Source organism: Sinocyclocheilus grahami, unplaced genomic scaffold (assembly GCF_001515645.1).
Source record: "Sinocyclocheilus grahami isolate Dianchi unplaced genomic scaffold, SAMN03320097.WGS_v1.1 scaffold1285.1, whole genome shotgun sequence".
NCBI lineage: Eukaryota > Metazoa > Chordata > Actinopteri > Cypriniformes > Cyprinidae > Sinocyclocheilus > Sinocyclocheilus grahami.
This window is the reverse complement of record NW_015506464.1, coordinates 276,719-295,553: the sequence shown is the minus strand read 5'-3', so window position 1 is coordinate 295,553 and position 18,835 is coordinate 276,719. Positions and strand designations below refer to the sequence as shown.

The 18,835-nt window shown below is 39.4% G+C and overlaps 1 protein-coding gene across 1 annotated transcript in view; it reads right to left on the bottom strand.

The window, feature by feature from the left end:
* Window positions 1–18,835, bottom strand: part of LOC107568828 (neural cell adhesion molecule L1.1-like) — a gene marked incomplete at its 3' end in the record, with an annotated part of 51,253 nt that overhangs the window by 31,296 nt on the left and 1,122 nt on the right. Inside the window, 10 exon segments of the mRNA XM_016254816.1 lie at window positions 874–1,034; window positions 1,535–1,646; window positions 1,815–1,958; window positions 3,181–3,312; window positions 3,407–3,591; window positions 4,527–4,701; window positions 4,799–4,924; window positions 6,260–6,429; window positions 7,184–7,286; window positions 8,559–8,595. Coding sequence (XP_016110302.1) covers window positions 874–1,034; window positions 1,535–1,646; window positions 1,815–1,958; window positions 3,181–3,312; window positions 3,407–3,591; window positions 4,527–4,701; window positions 4,799–4,924; window positions 6,260–6,429; window positions 7,184–7,286; window positions 8,559–8,595 — 1,345 coding nt within the window.

Here is an 18,835-nt window from a genome sequence, read left to right as displayed (position 1 = left end):
ACTGGGATAAATATTACCAGGATGTATGCTAAAATTATTGGATGTGGTGCCCTACCTAGAAAATAGTCCACCAGCTGCCACTGATAGTAGTGTATATTGTAACACAAAATTTCGGTAACACTTTATTTTAGGGTCTCTTAACTAGTTGCTTATTAGCGTGCATATTACTAGAATATTAGCCATTTATTAGTACTAATTAAGCACATATTAATGCCTTATTCTACATGACCTTATTCTACATCCCTAGTCCTACCCAACACCTAAACTTAACAACTAGCTTACTAACTATTAATAAGCAGCACATTAGGAATTTATTGAGGGAAAAGTCATAGTTTATAGTGAATAAGTGGTCCCTATTCTAAAGTGTTACCAACATTTCTGTTTTGAATTAACACTGTTCTTTTAACTTTTTATTTATCAAAGTATCCTGAAAAATTAAAAAAAATTAAAAATCACAGGTCCCAAAAAATATTAAGCAGCACAACAGTTTTTTTAACATTGATTGTAAATCAGCATATTAGAATGATTTCTGAAGGATCTGAAGACTGGAGTAATGATGTTAAAAATTCTGATTTGCTTCACAGGAATAAATTATAATTGAAAGCATATTAAAATCGAAAGCTGTTATTTTAAATTGCAAATATATTTCACAAAATTACATTTTTTTTCTGTAATATTCATCAAATAAATGCAGCCTTGATGAGCATAAGAAACTTCTTTAAAAAACATCAAAATCTTACTGATCCCAAACTTCTGAATGCCACTGTCCATTTTGAAAAGCCCTTCGTGTACAAAGCAAGCACGTTGTGTAATTCTGATCTCATGTTGAGCGATAAGCTACTGCACCTTCAGTGTGAAATGATTTGGACTTACTCAGGACCTCCAGCTCAGCACTGATGCTCCTGTTGCTGTGCCTCACTGAGCACGTGTAAATGTTGCTGTCGTCTTCACTCACGTCACTGATCTGAAGATTTCCATCGCTCGTCTGAGACATTTTAGCATTGGCCAGAGCGGGACCAAACTCGAAAATCTCCCTGCACACATTCAAAGCTACTGCGTTATACACACATCCTCCAAAAAAGCTGGATTACTAGTGCAGGATTCTTTCTCTAATTTCCAGAATTTCAGAACACGTGTTATAAAAATGGGTCTTTTCATCAAACACTACAAAGATGACATACATCATTGCTTCTCATTAAAGGTTTTGTGGATTTTCAAATCTTTTTTTCATGTTAATATGTTTAAAAGGTTCACTTATAATGCTAGCAAAGTTTTTTGCACAAAAATAAAAATATATATGCGAGAAGTTATTCTTTTCAACTGGCTAATGTCATTGCATAGGAAATAGCAGCCTATTCTATAAATGCTTTGTCCATAAGAGGGGTATTTTAAGCTAAGAAACTTGCAGAATGTTTTTATGGTACAAATACCTGTTTTCTGCAAAAACCATAAGGGGAAGCTGATCTCTCATGTCACGTGATCCCTTTAAAACATAGCAAATGTGTTCAAAAACAAAACAAAACCCCATGCTCACCAGTCGACTTTGGGTTGTGGGGAGCCAAACGTGCGGCACCGCAGCAGGACCGCTTGCCCTTCTGTGGCCTTGTACATGAGCCCGTCTGCCGTCAGGATCTGAGGAGGCAGCTCTGGCAGACAGAGGGGAGGCTGTTTACTCACATATAGCACCAACATGAATCCATTCAGTTTCAAGCACACACCCATATTCATTCTGGAGGACAGCGTTCCCAGGCTTTCTACAGCGTGGAGCGAACACATGCAAATAAGCGAAGGCCATTGAATTAAATGGTGCTCACCAACTACATGGACGTGTGTGTTGACCAGGATATTGCCGTGTTTATTGGTGGCCTCGCACTGATAGACCGCCGTATCGCTGTACTGAACGTCAGTCAGGATCAGTGTCCCTGAGCTCACATGCCGCCTGGCGTCCGAGTCCGTCCCTGCGACACACCAGGAAAACTAAACCTCAGACTTGACTCGACGTGAACCACAGAGAGAAGAGTGTCTCAAAAGAGTTAGGAAAACAGTGTGGCATTTACCAACGAATAAATATGAATGAATGTTTAAGACAATTTCTTGACATACACAGTCATATATAAATATATACTTGTTTAAACCCCTCACTGTTTTTAATGCTCTCTTCCTCTTACGTCCCTCATTTTCATTTTAATGTATAACCATTTTTCATTGTAACTACTTTTTTTTACTTCTGACTTTTTGTATTTTTTCCTTTTTTTGTACTTTTTGTATTGGTCTATTATTGTTCTAATGTTTGTGTTTGGTGGTGACTGCAGACGTATGTCTGAAAGTAATTTGGCTGCTTCTTGCAGAGGAAAGCCAGCAGTTTCTTGTTTTGTTATTTATTTATCTCCTTTTTTCATTCTTCTTTTCCGCTTAAATTTGATGAGGCAATCTGTTTTATAGTGCATACCCCTACAGTGGCAAGCCTTTAGCCACCCATCACTGCAAAGACACGTCAACTAACACACCAGTCATGTTGTAATGAAGCCTGCGAGTCACCAACGAGCCGCAGAAGTTTGCAGCTTCACATAAATGGATAGAACTAATAAACACATATATCAGATATTTCCACTAAATCTGAAACACTTATGTAAAGCACCAATCTAAGGACACGTAAGCTGAAGTAGAGAGGCTAGGCCACCTAATGGCACTATAAAAGAGAAAATCATGCTAGAACTACAGAAACCGCTGGTCCAGTTCACTTCTAAACTGACCTGCAGGTGCCATCATAATTCATGAGGATATGAAAAACATTCTTCATAAGAACAGAAGAAAAAATTAGCCACCTGGCTATGCTGTCAATGGTGTCATATCACGCCATTAGAGCCTGCTATTTCTATACAGTTGAATTTCTACATTTGCCTGCCAGTTCCACATGTTGTATTATGCTTTGAAAACTGCTTGTTTTTCAATAGACATTTAACTTGGGTTTATCTTGAATGGACCCATTCCTTGAATAAACTTGATTCAATCAAGTTTTTTTGGTGTTATAAGTGGTGCATTCAGCTATATTTCTTTATTGTTACAATTTTAACACTTTAATATAATAATAAAGCCATCAAACCTACAGAAAGTAAGTACGCAGAGACTAAGAAATGTTTGTGTGCCCTGTATTCTGGAGCTCACTGACAGCTCTGATACCTGCGATGGGAACACCGTTGATGCTCCAGGTGATGTTCGGGGTGGGAATGCCCTCAGCCTGACAGTCCAGCCTCACAGTCTCTCCTGGGGCGTACAGCTGGTCCTCAGGACGCCTGGTCCAGTACGGAGCAGCTGCCCACAATAAACACAACTCAAGCTGTTAGAAAAGCATGTTATCTGTTGCAGTATATACTGTGTCATCTGGCAGTGAGTGTGTGCGTCTTACCCTCGACCGTGACGGCGTAGTGGTGTTTAACAGAGCCCTGGCTGTTTTGGGCAGTGCATGTGTACTCGCCATCATCCCCCTCCGACACGCTCTCGATCTGGAGCCAGTGCTCGTAGTTCAGCATCCGGACCCGCGCCGGAGACAGAGGGCTGTCCATCCGCTCCCACCGCACCTCTGGAGTGGGGCTTAAACACAAGCAGAGTGCTGCTTAAAGACTGCTGCTGCCCCAGTCAAATGAGATCAGCCCATCCAGTGCCTTTCTCACAGATCAGATTAGCCTTTCATCATTATAGACTGAACAATAACCACATGAATATTACTGGCTCTGTTCCTGCTCTTTGGAAGCTGCTGTATGCTAAATGCATGAATGTAAATGTCAATTTGTTTGGTTTTACAGTGTGTGTCTTATATTTACGACGTCTTTATGTACTTTCTCAATACAAAAGTGTAGAGAGAATATTAAAAGCAGAAGATTAAGAACTTAAAACCGTTATTTTACCTTTCCAGTAAACTCTTGCTCTGCAAACACCAGTCACAGCTTTAACTGGTCTGTTCTGGCCAGTGACCATGACATAAGCAGCATCAGTATTATTTTAATACGGCCGTTTCTACTTGGCTGATTATTGTGTCAACATCCTGCATTAAAACTCTACAGTTAGCTGTTATATACACAATATTACATATGCATAATATCCATTATAGGCTGTATGTCTTGTTACCTGTTATCTTGAGGAGCCAATCACAAGATCACAGTCATGACACCACACCCCGGTTTTATAGCATCAAATCGTCAAATAACATACATCAGTACCACCTAAAATGATGGAGATAATCTTTGGGAAAATGTATTTGAAGTGTAATTTGATTGTTCAGTTTACGTGGAGAGGGCGGGGTTTATGACCTGTGCTGCAGTCAGCCACCAGAGGGCGATCGAAGCGCTTTTTACTGCACTTTACAGGACGAGTGTGGCACACTCGCTTTGGGCATGCTTCAACTTCCTTCTTTTGGTGTCGTGTTGTAAAGCATCCCTGGGTTTTGTTATTGTAATCTTATTTGATTTTAAAAAAAGCATGCATATTCACACACAGAGAGTACGAGACTAAATCAGAAGAGAGTTTACACACAGGGTGTGACGCTGATGGCGATGGGCTCTTTGGGGAGGATGACGCTGGCGTTGATGTAGTGGGCATTGCAGGTGTAGTCTTCTCTGCTGTCACTGTCTAGTAAGTTGGCAAAGTACAGATTTCCATCAAGACTAGTGGTCACCCGCTCATTCAGAGGGATGTGGCGCAGCTCTGAACAACAAACAAACACATAACGTTTCAGTTTTATCAATCAAGTATTATGCAGGGTAATTTAGTTTGGCAAAAGTCGATACAATAGAAGACTTACGCATGTCCATCCAGTGTATTTTGGGAGTGACAGAGCTCTTGGGAGGGTTACAGTAGAGCACTGTGGTTTCTCCTTCCTCAAACGATCTTCTTTTCTGCCTCTTCTCTTTGGCCAAGGTTGGGATGGCTGTGAAATAGCCAGAATAATTCTTTAATGTTCACTGTTTATGCAAGGTTTGCGCTTTCACAAAGACAGCAGCAACTCTAATGACATGTCAGTATGGTCACATTCTTCATCAGAGCAGAGCATTCATGCATAAATGACTGTTTTGGAATGAAATACTGGAGTACTGCATACTGGGCATTATACTGTGTACTGTGTACTGCCTATGGTCTTTGAACAGAATTCAGTGATAAAACGTTGCAACGCTGTTGTCACATAAGCTTACAGCACTGAATGTACAGTATAATTTGGCAGTTTTAGTCTGGGGCATCTTTTGCATGTGAACTCAATTTGTGAAGAATGGCTAACAGGAGACCTCAGGCTCGCTCTTCTTCTGTAGTATATAGTCTGAATATATCTATACCTGATCTCTCTGGAGCCACAAAGTCTGCTCACTAACTGAGATATTGATCTGTCCTTCAGTTTGTTTTCTCCAGCTGGCTTAAAACACACATCCATAATGGACATGGATTCAGTCTTGATTTTGTTATTTTTTGCATGTAAGTGACAGTCAGTGCTGGGAAGGTTACTTTGGAAATATAATAGCTTACAGATTACAAGTTACCCTGTTTAAAATGTAATATGTATTATTTCAGTTACTTTATTCAATTACATCTGATTACTTTTCAAAAATCTCTAGCGAATGTTTTCAACTGTTAATCAATTAAAGGGTTAACCTTACAGTGGGACTCAACACTAATTACTGTCAAAATCCTACATCACTTGAATTAAGATTATAATCATTTCATTTGAAAACACAGCCACCACAAAATCAGAGTTTAGTACCTCTTTTTACTTTGAGATTGTTCTGAGGTTAAATACAGATTTAAAATCATAAGACAGAGTTTAATAGCTATGATGAAATCAAGTCTTTGCAAAGATATGACAGGAAACACTGGAATCTAACAATGCCTTGGAAGAAACAACATTAACATTTAACATTTTCATAAGTAACTACACATTTTTTCTCAGTAACTGTACCAGATTACAGTTACATTTATTTTGTAATTAAATTACGCAATTCCATTACATGTAACGAGTCTGCTGACAGTCTGCTGCATTGCTTTGCTCTGCGTTCTGTGCTTTGCTGTGTGTTTGCGCTCTGCACTTGATGCTGCAGGTTTTACTCTCAATCTGTGGGTCATCGCAGTTCGTTTCATCACCCAAGCAGGGTGTGTGGACTTGCTTTCTCCACTCAAACTGATGCATGCGGTCTGCTATTGTGGAGAATGGAGAGGCTCATCCGTATACATTCTGCTTTCCAGTGGTAGCCACTGAGACGTAGTGCTAGAGACTCACGCTCTGTGATCAGGTGCACCAGGTCTGAGACGGCGGTTCCCAGCTCGTTGGCCACGTAGCAGCGGTACGAGCCCTGATAGGATCGGAGCTCCTCTTTATCATCTGCTGTCAGGGTCCCGGACTCAAACAGTTCCCTCCTAAACTCTTCGCCATCTTTGACCCAGCGAAAGCTGTCAGTGTGAGGCGAGAAAAGAAAGACAAATTTAAATCTAAAGACAGACAGATGGAGAGAGAAAAACACAAATACTGAACTACAGACTCACATAACAGATGTTTCCATATGATCCACAAGACAAAATAATGAGCCCGTTCACCTTTGCTTGATTCTTAATATCATCACCTGGGTGATCCACAACTGTTTGTTTTGTAATAGCTGTGTGAGTTCCTTCTTCATCCTGTCCGCCGTTCAGAAAAACCCTCCAGCTCCTGCACATTCTTTACTCGTCTTTCACGTATGTGAACCCTTTTCATTAGCAACGGTGTGGCTTTCACACTGACTGAGCGATTCATACACAACTATTACAAAAGCTGAGCCCAATGCTGTTCCTGGAGATGCACGGTCCTGCAGCGTTCAGCCCAAACCCTGCTGCGACACCGCTGTCTGTGACGACCACGTGCTCCTGAGGATCTGAATGAACTGCTGAAGGTACAGGAGATCTCCAGAAACAGGACTGGGCAGCCCTGCTGTATACAGTGATGTCAAAGAGATTATGAACCACCAATAATGATTTACTGTGAAGATCAACAAAAAACTCTCACGATGTCTTTGATTTTCCAAGTCCTGGGTGTCTACAGTCCTGCACGTGTTGTTCACATTTACAGTATCTGAGACCCCTGGTTCTAATGATTTGACATACAGTAGAAAATGTGGCAAAGTGGTTGATGTTTAGCAGCTGGCAGGAGGAAGGACCGTCTCAGACTCACCTGGGCACCGGGTCTCCACTGGCTTCACAGGCCAGATTGACATCATCCAGAGAGAAAGCGGTGTGAGACACGGGCTGAGCTGTGATCTTTGGAGCTTGTTTTACTGGGGAAAGATGGTTGCAGGATAAACAAAATAGTCATGAGAAACCATTGTTGTCACCAGTGTTTTGAGTTAAAGGTAGAGTTCACATCTGCAGGACAATAAATGCTCCTGAACCTAAACTTAACTTTCTCATGGTGTTTCCTAAAACAGCTATAAACATGTGAATTAAGTCTGTAAAAAACAGTGACCAAATCTATCTATTGTTTTAGTACAGGGTTCCTCAATAGGCGGCCTGCCTAATTTCAAATAATGTGGCATGAGAATTCAAATGCAGCATCAGAAAGCGAGATTAACTTACATCGTGTCTACACCGGACGCGACGCAACAAAATACAATAGAACCCATTATAATCAGTGATGCTGGATGCGGCGCGGCGCGACAATTCCCAGACAGAACACTAATGCCTTTATGATGCACTGACACAAAGTTCAAATGATCTGCAAAATGCTTTGCGCGTCCAGTGTACACGATGTGACAGCAAAAACATGGCGAGTGAGTGTGAAGAAAAGAAAAGTGCGGAAAATAGACCATTCAAATATGAATGGACTGAACAGTTTTGAGTGAGTGAGTGATATCTTTGTTATTGTTATGGAATACACGTGTTGGTTCACAGTGAGTTCACAGTTTTAACGTACAAGTTTGCTTTAATTTATTTTCAAGATCTGAGGTAAAATATCTTGCTTTCACTATGGCTATGAAGATCGTGCCAAATAATATTAAAACTCACATATTAGACTCTTTTAACTCTGAATAAAGCACATAATCATTACCTGAGATTATCACTGTCATATTTTGTAAGTTGTTCCTGCCACGACGTCGCAGAAAATAAAAAACATTTCTAAAATAGAATGGCGTGTCGCTTATTGTCACATGCCGCTGTTGCGGGTGGATAGGACAAAACTACATGGAAAAGATACTTTTTATCGCGTCGCGTCTGGTTGGGACACACGGGGATACAGTTTGACAACAATACCCATTCTTGTCTTAGGACAACTTTGATGAAATTTGATCCACTTCAAATGTTGACTACTGTATATATATATATATATAAATATGGGTCAGTGGCCCTGGGCTTGGTATTGTTGGCAGAATTCGGCCCTCAGCGAAATCTAATTGAGGAACCCTGTTTTAGTATGTTTTAGTCTCACAGCACAAGAAAAATCAATTTGTAGTAGCTATAATTGAAAAACTCAACTGTAAGAGTCACTCATTCACAGAGACACAGAGCCAGAAATAAAGGAATACACATACAAAGGAAGCTGAAGTACTTACGGTTGTTATATGTGTCTGATAGAGTGCAGAAGGAAGCAGTGAATGAGAGAGAGAGAGAGAGGGAGAGAGAGAGCAGGGTTAGGCAGAGTCATGCAGGCACTCAGACTATGAGGCGTTTCTGTTGATGTGGGACAGCATCCTATACAGAAATGCATTTATAGTGTTTTCCCCAACAAAATTCAGCAAAGAAATCAAATTCATGAAGGATTCAGTCAATGAGGTCACTCCTTTACATGCATTCGAGATTTAAGGGATTAGGCAACTTTGATTTCATCAGACAGAAGGAGTTCAGCACAATATAACTAGCTGTCTGGAGGAGACAAACAAATGGAAAAAAGATTTGTTGTGACTTATTGGCTAGCTACTCACCTTGCATATACACAGTAGGGCTGTCGATTCATAACATAATTAACATAGGGGGAAAAAAGACTAGTTAAAATGAAGGCATTTAAGGCACCCGGCCGCCCAGTGGATCAGTGACGAACAGCCCACTGCCGGATACAGAATGCAGTTAAATGCCCCTAAATGCAGGACACTGGGGCATAAATACCCCTGTTTGAGTTTTGTCTCATATTTATATCATATCACTAGCAACAAGTGCAGTATCCCATGTTCTGTTTTGTCCTGAACACCACAAGAACCAACATAAAAATTTTCGATTAATTCATAATAGATTAATTAATCACCACATTGTTTAATCATCATCTTTTGCTCAGAAAACAAAAAAAAATTCAACATGACACATTCTAGTGTATGGAGAAAAAAAGATCTGTATTGTCTTATTATTTCCAGTGAATCATTTGCAATTGGATCCTGCTCTCCTCCGTCTCGAAGTTCAACCGCATTACAGAAGACGTGACCCTGAATAAGGATCCAGCAGATCTACCTGCAGGAGGAGCACACCAGACAATGGCTAACTGCAATGTAGTGCTCTGACTAGCAGCTGTCAAAGACCTGTTTCTTTTTTTTTTCTTCTCAAATCGATTTGAATGAGCCCATGAAGTCATATTTACCAGGAGGTAGACCGGGGCATCAAACTCAGTTCCTGGAGGGCCACTGTCCTGCAGAGTTCAGCCCTAAATCTAATCAAACACACCTGAACCAGCTGACCGAGGTCTTCAGGATTACTAGAAACTTCCAGGCCAGTGTTTTGGAGCTGGTTGGTTGAAGCTACGCTCTGAGGGACTGTTGCTCCAGGAGTCAAATTCGACACGTGTGTTTTAGACTTTTACTTTGTACTCTGTTCCTGTTTCACATTGCCCTTGTTATGTCCTGATGGTTTTCACCTGTTTCTTTTTAGTCTATCTAGAATCCTGATCTAGAATCCTGAAGTAAAATGAAGTAGCATGGTAAGATTACATTTATCTGAATGAATAACTGAGAAATATCGATGTATAAAATTTCATTTTAGCAAACAAGAACACTCATATAAGGCTCTGAGCAAGAGTATTATTACATTATCCTGAGGAGCAAAGCGAGGTTTGACGTCTGTTTACTGAATAACTCTGATGTGATCACAGCAAGCACACATGATATAATCAGCTCTGGGTCCTGCAGAATCTGATATGCTCATCTACAATCAGATACTCGGCCAACGGCTTCTAACAGTGGCATTAATGCACCTATGCTTGATTGCTTTAAAGAAAACAGACAGAGTAGACACTGACAAATGCCATGCATTCATATATATTACAAATATATATATATATATATATATATATACAATCTTTTATCTATATATGATCTTTTTCTAAATAACTGGATGAATTAAATTTAAATGCCAAATCTGAGAAAATACTTAAAATGCATACATAGTTAATTAATTAAGGCTTAGATTATAATAGCTATTTTTTAAAGTAATAACTCTCCCTTCTTTGTCTTGTTCTGGACATGAGCAGCAGGGAGGGGTGCAGCACAGTGTGTGTGTGTGTGTGTGTGTGTGTGTGTGTGTGTGTGTGTGTGAATATTGAGCAGCGGCAGCTGTGGTGGTAAGTGCCATTAATGGATGAAATGGGGGAGCAGGCATTTATCGTTCTGTCCATCCGTCTGTATTTGTTTTCCAGACAGTTGATCCGATCATGCTGAGTCATAGGATTCGCTCTGTCTGCCACACCCTGCACTTTTCTAATCTATCACACACTTTTCTTGGCTCATCCTTGCCTGTGTGTAGGTGTGCATGGTTTTAATGTGTGCTCATATTATCTCAGCGATTTACATGTAAATATAATCACAGCCGTGTTTAATACAGAAACCAGCATAATGCTGTTCCAGCCTAACGCGCGTGGCTCACCGCCTCCTCTCCAGCTCCGTTTCCATGACAACGGAATCCCCTCGGAATGCCCTGGAACACACGGACACGGCTGCTGAGGAGAGTCAGGCGTGAGTGGAGCAGCCGAGCGCTCAGAGACGGACGCAGACGCTGTCACGGATGCCTCTGCCACGCTATTGTGCACGCAGACTGCAAAATACACAAAACGCACTGTGACTGAACACAGAGGACAGGCAGCCGGCTGTAGATCGCTGCCATCTAGGGTTGCTACCCCTCTCTTAAATTACGGAATCGTCCCGTATTTAAAGGTAAAATTATGTGTCCCGTATCAAATCAATACGGGACGCGATTTGTCCCGTATTTTACAAAGGCCAACACATATTTGAATAAACAAATACGTATTTTGCACTGTATATAATACTAATATTATACTAATACTAATTATAATGAAATCAATTTGATAAGTACTAGAGAAGCTCATTTGTGACCCTGGACCACAAAACCAGTCATAAGGGTCAATTTCTTTAAAGGGTCGTGAATGGGTGTCCCTTATTTTGCCTAGCTGAAGGTGGCAACCCTACTGCCATCAGGACTGTAGCTAGACCAGCTATGAAGGTCTTCATGAACATACGGGTCCTCCTGGACATTACATTGGCTGAAAGGCCCTTAAAGGGGTCATGAACTGAGAAACAAAAATTCCCTTAATCTTTTGACATATAAGAGGTCATTGTGCTACAAAAACATCCTGCAAGTTTCAGAACTCAAACTTTGTTATTAGTCTAAAAACAACTTATATTGAAGGCAGTCTGCCAAAACGACTGCTTGTGGAATATGCCACTCTATGATGTGATAGTGTGGATAAGCACCGCCTCTGCAGAAGAAGATCAACACCTGCTTCTACAGCACTGCCTGTTTAGCCCCGCCCACCGATTCTACAGCACTGCCTGTTTAGCCCCGCCCACCGATTCTACAGCACTGCCTGTTTAGCCCCGCCCACCGATTCTACAGCACTGCCTGTTTAGCCCCGCCCACCGATTCTACAGCACTGCCTGTTTAGCCCCGCCCACCGATTCTACAGCACTGCCTGTTTAGCCCCGCCCACCGATTCTACAGCACTGCCTGTTTAGTCCCCCGCCCACCGATTCTACATCACTGCCTGTTTAGTCCCCCGCCCACCGATTCTACATCACTGCCTGTTTAGCCCCACCCACTGATTCGTGTATATAGTTATGAGTGAGGAGAATGCGCAGGTCTACACAGAAACCAAACGATAATGATTCTCTGAAGACAACAAGACACTGTTCAGTGCCAAGCTGTGGAAAAACAGTGTTTGGATTGCCTTCTGATCCCAGCGTTAGGAAAGAGTGGATTTTTAATGAAGTTCCAGACTGTGTCAGTGAGAACTTGGTCCTTTGTTCACTTCATTTTACGACAGATTTGTTTACAAAAAAGGCATCAGAAAGATTGAAACTAAAATATCTATCTACCTTTTTTTTAAATATATATAGCGCTTTTAACAATACAGATTGTGTCAAAGCAACTGTACAGCATTAATTAGGAAAATATAGTGTCAATAATGCAAAATGACAATAGTAAACACTCAATATTCAGTCCATCTTTGAATTCAGTGATGTTATCATCCAGCTCAGTTCAGTTTAAATAGTATCTGTGCAATCAAGTCAACGATATCGCTGGAAATGAAGTGTCCCCAACTAAGCAAGTCAGAGGAACCAGAACTCCATCGGTGACAGAATGGAGAAAAAACTTGGGAGAAACCAGGCTCAGTCGGGGGGCCAGTTCTCCTAAAAAAAAAAAAGATTATGCTGTGCCGAATATATTGGATCCGACAGTAATGTCGCAACACAAGTGTGACTGTAACGGTTTTTATTACATGGTCACTCTGTCCAGTGCCTGATTAGAAAACCTACACGTCCAACCTTCATGTCATCTTACTCATCTTACTCATGTAAATATAATTGACATTTAAATGATGTGACTAATAATGGTAAAGAAACAAAGCTCTTTTTGAGCCAGACTGTGAAATCTAATCATTCTTCTACCTCTCCATGATCTATGATCATGTGGTAAGATCATGCAAATAATAAACTGGAAAAAATAAATCAATACGCTTTTTCCCAATTGCTCAATACAGCAGGCTGTTAACACATTGCAATAGAAAACTGATAGCTCCACCAAGTCGTAGTTTCATGTAACAGCAGCAGCTCCGCACCAAACCAAAAGCGAGGATTTGATTGGTTAGCCAGTGTTTAATCTGCAGACTGTTCCAGTATTACACACAGCAGAGCCCAGAATTAATGAGCCCCATATTCCCCACACAACCCTGCCAAAATAACTCAATGATCCTGACCCTAGAGGCACTCCTCCAAACAAAAGCAGAGCGTCCCATTTGTGTTTCCCATTCAAGCCTCTCTTCATGCTACATGTCAGCTGTCAGAACATGTTCACATTTACATTGAAATCAGCACAAGACTCTGCGCAGGAATTTACAGTTCTGTATTTTGAGAGGAATTAACACAATTTCTGAATGTAAAATAACAAACCAAAAAAGGCAACTCCAAATTCATAAAGCTGTACAACACTGGACAAAATGACACTGCATGCGTTACCATATATTATTAATTCATTAACAGAATATACATGACTATTTAATGATATCAGAGCTGCATTATAGAGCTGGGATCTCAAGGGCTCCTTTATCACATATCAGAGCTGCCAAAGCATTTCCTGGAAGCCTTCTGGAATTGTTCATGTATAAGAGCCCCATTCAGTTCACACACACACACACACACACACACACACACACTTCAGTAAAACGGCATGGTTCACATAGAGAGAATTTGGGAATAAATGTCAGTGAACTGCTGGCTATCTATCCAGGGTGCTTCCCTGCCTATGGTATGAGATGCTGGGATAAAAACTAAACGAAACAAACAAAAATACTTGTTACTGCAGATGTAAATATAAAGTACAGCGCATAAATAAATATTTAATTAATAAAAGTAAAGAACATAAAATGTAAAACAAGAACACCTTACTGATGACAAAAATGAGAAAAGAAAAACAAAAAAACAAAACTATTTTCCAGTTAGCACAACATCTTGTCAAGAATACTAAGAATTGTGTGTCAAAAACTATATCCCAGCTTTGTAAGGTGAATGCGCCATATATATATATATATACACACATACTCTAACACTCTCTATTCTTTTTCAATTCTATCTACTTGTTTTCTTTTTATTTATTATAAAAAATGTGTTCTCTATTCTCTTTCTAGCTACTTTTATTTTTTCTTTTAAACGTGCTGTGTTGTTACAGCACTCACTTATTACTGCTCTTCTGTAGGCTTGATTGCTTCTATTGTCCACATTTGTAAGTTACTTAAGCGTCTGCTAAATGATTAAATGCAAATGTAAATATATATCCATTAATCAATGTGGTTTGTGTTTTATTTAAATGTAAATAAAATCTTCCAGTGTCAGTTTGGCTCAAACCAATGAGTGAGCACATTATTAGAGTAAGTTCAGATGGTTTGCTGCCAGCTGGTTAAGGGCCCATGCAGGAGAGAAGCAGGATCCAATCAAACACTCTCTGCGACTCGGGCAGATCACGTTTTTGCAGTGGGACTGTAATGCTGAAAAGCATGTGTAATTACACACAGAGATGATAGAGTCCCAGCAGAAAAAGGCAAACAAGAATGTTACAGATTATACTGTTCTAACAGAAACTCCAATTACAGCCCCGAGAAATGCTGAAAGTAACGGTTTCGATTGCAGTGATCTGGAAAGGCGTGTCCCACTCATATACACAAAGTGATGCAGAGTTCAGGTCAAGTCGCCACTATTTCTCTAGTGCTTTATACAATACAGCTTGTTTCAAAGCAGCTTTACAGTGGCGAACAGGAGAATACTGTAGTGACTGAGTGAGTCAAACAGCTGAAAAACTATAGTAAACAGTTTGTTGTTGATTCGGTTCAGTTCAGAGACATTGTGAGAGTATTAAAAAACTCAAATGATGACTCCATGAACGTTACAGTCTACAGCTGCATCAGTGTAGTTGACTGAAGACGAGTGCTGAAGATGCAGAAAGACTGCCTGGAATTCACAACAGTTACTACACAAGTCGAACGGAAAGAAAGCCTAACCTTTCCAAAAAGAAGAAAGAGAGTTTGGATGCTTAACAGGAATTTTGTGGCGTATAACAGAAAGAACTTGCCTCTCCAGACACACACTGACTGACATCTCAATAGCAGAAGATGGTTTTTATACGGAAAGATGCTCACTGGTATTCAGAGTGACAGAGTCAACGAACAAAACAAAGACGCATTCAGTTTGAGGAGGTGAAAGAGTGGATGTGTGGAAAGAGAAAGGCCAGACTCAGAGGCAGACATAGATGAAGACTGAGTCAATACAATTTGCTGAACGAAAGATGGCATTCATCGGCAAAAAGATAGGCCTTTAACTTTTTTTCTTAGATAAAAATGGTCATCTCCTTAAAAGAATAGATTTTTGAAGTGTTCACCCATGTTTCATGCTTCTTTCTTCTGCAGAACACGAGAGAAGGAATTGTGCAGTTGTTCTGCTAATATTCCTTAAGAAGCACACCTGACTGAATGAGCTGTCGATGTCAGGAGAATAACATAATAACGCTTGGTATTTTAATGTGATGTGGTAAATCACTGGAAGAGCTCTTCTCAGGCTGCTGCATTCTTTTGTTTTCTGCTGTAACAATATGAAAAAAGACAACATACAGTGGGGAAAAAAAGTATTTAGTCAGCCACCAATTGTGCAAGTTCTCCCACTTAAAAAGGCCTGTAATTTTCATCATAGGTATACCTCAACTATGAGAGACAAAATGAGGGAAAAAAATCCAGAAAATCACATTGTAGGATTTTTAAAGAATTTATTTGCAAATTATGGTGGAAAATAAGTATTTGGTCAATAACTAAATTCTGACTAAATACTTTTTTGCCCCACTGTATACTGCACATTTCTGGTCTGAAAGGATTCTCTCATTTGTCCAAGTCGGATGTGTTCAAATGTTATTGTGTCCCTTTTTAACTTCTAAATCATATTTGTTATTTGTTGTAACGATGGAAATGTGAAATATCATCACTCAGTGTTCCAGTTAATGAATATTTTTGATTTAGGATGTTGCACAATATAACAGACCCCTGGGTCTGGTGGAAAATAATAATTATTATAATTCAGATAATGAAATAAAAGGAGTACGGATGGATGCGAAAACCTTGGGATTGTCCATAAATGCATGAAAGTGTCCCTTGTAATCGAGGAAAGACAAGATCCAGAGAGCAATAGAAACATGAGAAGAGAAGTCACCCAACAATAGTCCATGCTCTTAGTCCTTGTACCCCAAGAGATGTCAGTAAAGTTCATCAACAGGAATCCATTTGATCTCTCACTTCATGAACTACCAAGAAAGCAGTTGACATAATGTCTCAAGAAGTCCTTTTTTTCGATTGAGCCGGAAACCAAATGTTTCTCAGTCAGGACAGCTTGACTTGTGGCGATGCAGCAGGAAAGCCATGCTTTCTTCTGCCCAATCTATCTTCTTCTACTACATACCTGACTTTTAAACCCAGAATCTGAACGCACTAGCGCCCCCTTATAGTGCGTAGTTGAAGCGTGATAACAGACCAAAATCTGTTACAGTAATAAGGGCACATTACTACAGTTTCTGGAGATATTCATGGTATGTTTAAAGTAATTTGTTAATGCTTTTACACAATTTTTTTTAATGTTTGATGGTTGAAGGGTGAGTACAATAATTTCACCTTGTTATGTCCAGTTTTTGAACCTGCTTGATAGAGCAAATCTTTTGTTGATTGTTTACAGAAGTTACTCCCTTAATTTGTGCAAAGCGTCAGGGGAAAAAAGCGGATATGATGAAAATATTTCCAAATAAATCCAAAGCAGAAGTGTCTCCCATCTCTGAGCTACACAGGTGTTTGGCTCCTGAATGATTCTGCATTTTGAACAAATTGACTGAGTGAATGATTCAATAGCCCATTCACAAAATCATTAATCACTTGCTTCATTCCTGAATAAATCAGTCCTTTTGAACAAATTGAATGATTCCATGACTCATTACTTAAGGCAGTGACATACTGTAACATTTAGATATAAGTTTGGCATGTGCATAATAATGATGCATCAGCCAATGTGTTATTATAGGAAATAAATAGAAATATTCTCTCATTTAGTTGTTATAGCAAAATGTGCTGGCTAGGGGCCTGGGTAAACGTTTACAGAATGTATAAATCACTTATGATGCAATTTTTTATTATTATTTTAAATATAATTATTTTAAAAATATTATTCTATGACTTATAAACAGGCATATTTACATATTAAGTGCCCATATTTTAATGAAAGGTATGCTATAATAGCAACACTATGAATGCTAATTTAATAACTTAATTAGGTTGTAATGATCGAAGATGTGAACATGACTGAAATATCCATCTAATTCATGGAGCAGCTGAGTAATAACCCCATTAATCACAGTAAGTATTAAACAAATAGTATCACTAGTTTCAACACAACACTAGGGTCCCTCTGTGCCATTTCTGATGGCTCATCTTAAAAGTCATTTTCAAAAGTCTCATTTTAACTTTTTTCTTCTAAATAAAGACAAATCTAACAACGTGAATGTGTCCACAAATCCGTCATTAACAAGCAGACACAAAAACCTTTGATACTCAACATAATATACTGAGGGCATAAATCACATTTTCCAAGGCAAAAATCAGCTCAATTAACCTCAGAACTGTTTTGACTGAATAAAACTCACAAATATTGACAAAACTAAAAACAGTGTAGTCATTCGTCAAAAGAGTTGAGATGATATTTTGTGGTCAAGAGAGGAAATGAAGGTGGTCTTATTACCCTACGGTTAGCACAGCATTCCAGCCCTGATACGGAGCGCTTCAGATTTCCAGGCTTGTCAGAAACAGAAGTGAACCTCTATAACGAGGAATGGCAGACTACAGTAAGACTAGCTTTGTGTTAACATCCAGTAGCAAGAGAAAAAAAACTTCACAAATTTCCAGAAGAAGGAAAAATACAGAGCGATTGAGAGAGAAAGACGACAAATCTACCATCATTCCTCGGTTCTTGTGGTTGTAGTATTTGAATGTTATTTAATTGTATTATTATAAGTATAATTGGTAACTGAACAAAGTATAGTGGCATATTTATTTATTGTGCAGTATTTAGTTATGTGATGACATGCTTATGATTCAGCATTTTGCCATATTATAATTGAGGACAGTGAAATCAAAGTGCAATTTAGTTCATCCTGGGGAATGTGTAAATTTCATTTAGAAATAGATGATTACTAATAGATTATTATCAATTTACATATATAGTTCTACATCATAACAACCATACAGCATTCCAGCCCTGATACGGAGCGCTTCAGATTTCCAGGCTTGTCAGAAACAGAAGTGAACCTCTATAACGAGGAATGGCAGACTACAGTAAGAATAGCTTTGTGTTAACATCCAGTAGCAAGAGAAAAAAAACTTCACAAATTTCCAGAAGAAGGAAAAATACAGAGCGATTGAGAGAGAAAGACGACAAATCTACCGTCATTCCTCGGTTCTTGTGGTTGTAGTATTTGAATGTTATTTAATTGTATTATTATAAGTATAATTGGTAACTGAACAAAGTATAGTGGCATATTTATTTATTGTGCAGTATTTAGTTATGTGATGACATGCTTATGATTCAGCATTTTGCCATATTATAATTGAGGACAGTGAAATCAAAGTGCAATTTAGTTCATCCTGGGGAATTTCATTTAGAAATAGATGATTACTAATAGATTATTATCAATTTACATATATAGTTCTACATCATAACAACCACGCCACATGAAGAAACAATGGCTGAGCCCGTTCACCTGCTAGCGACACACACACACACACACACACACACACACACACACACACACCTAAAAAACACAG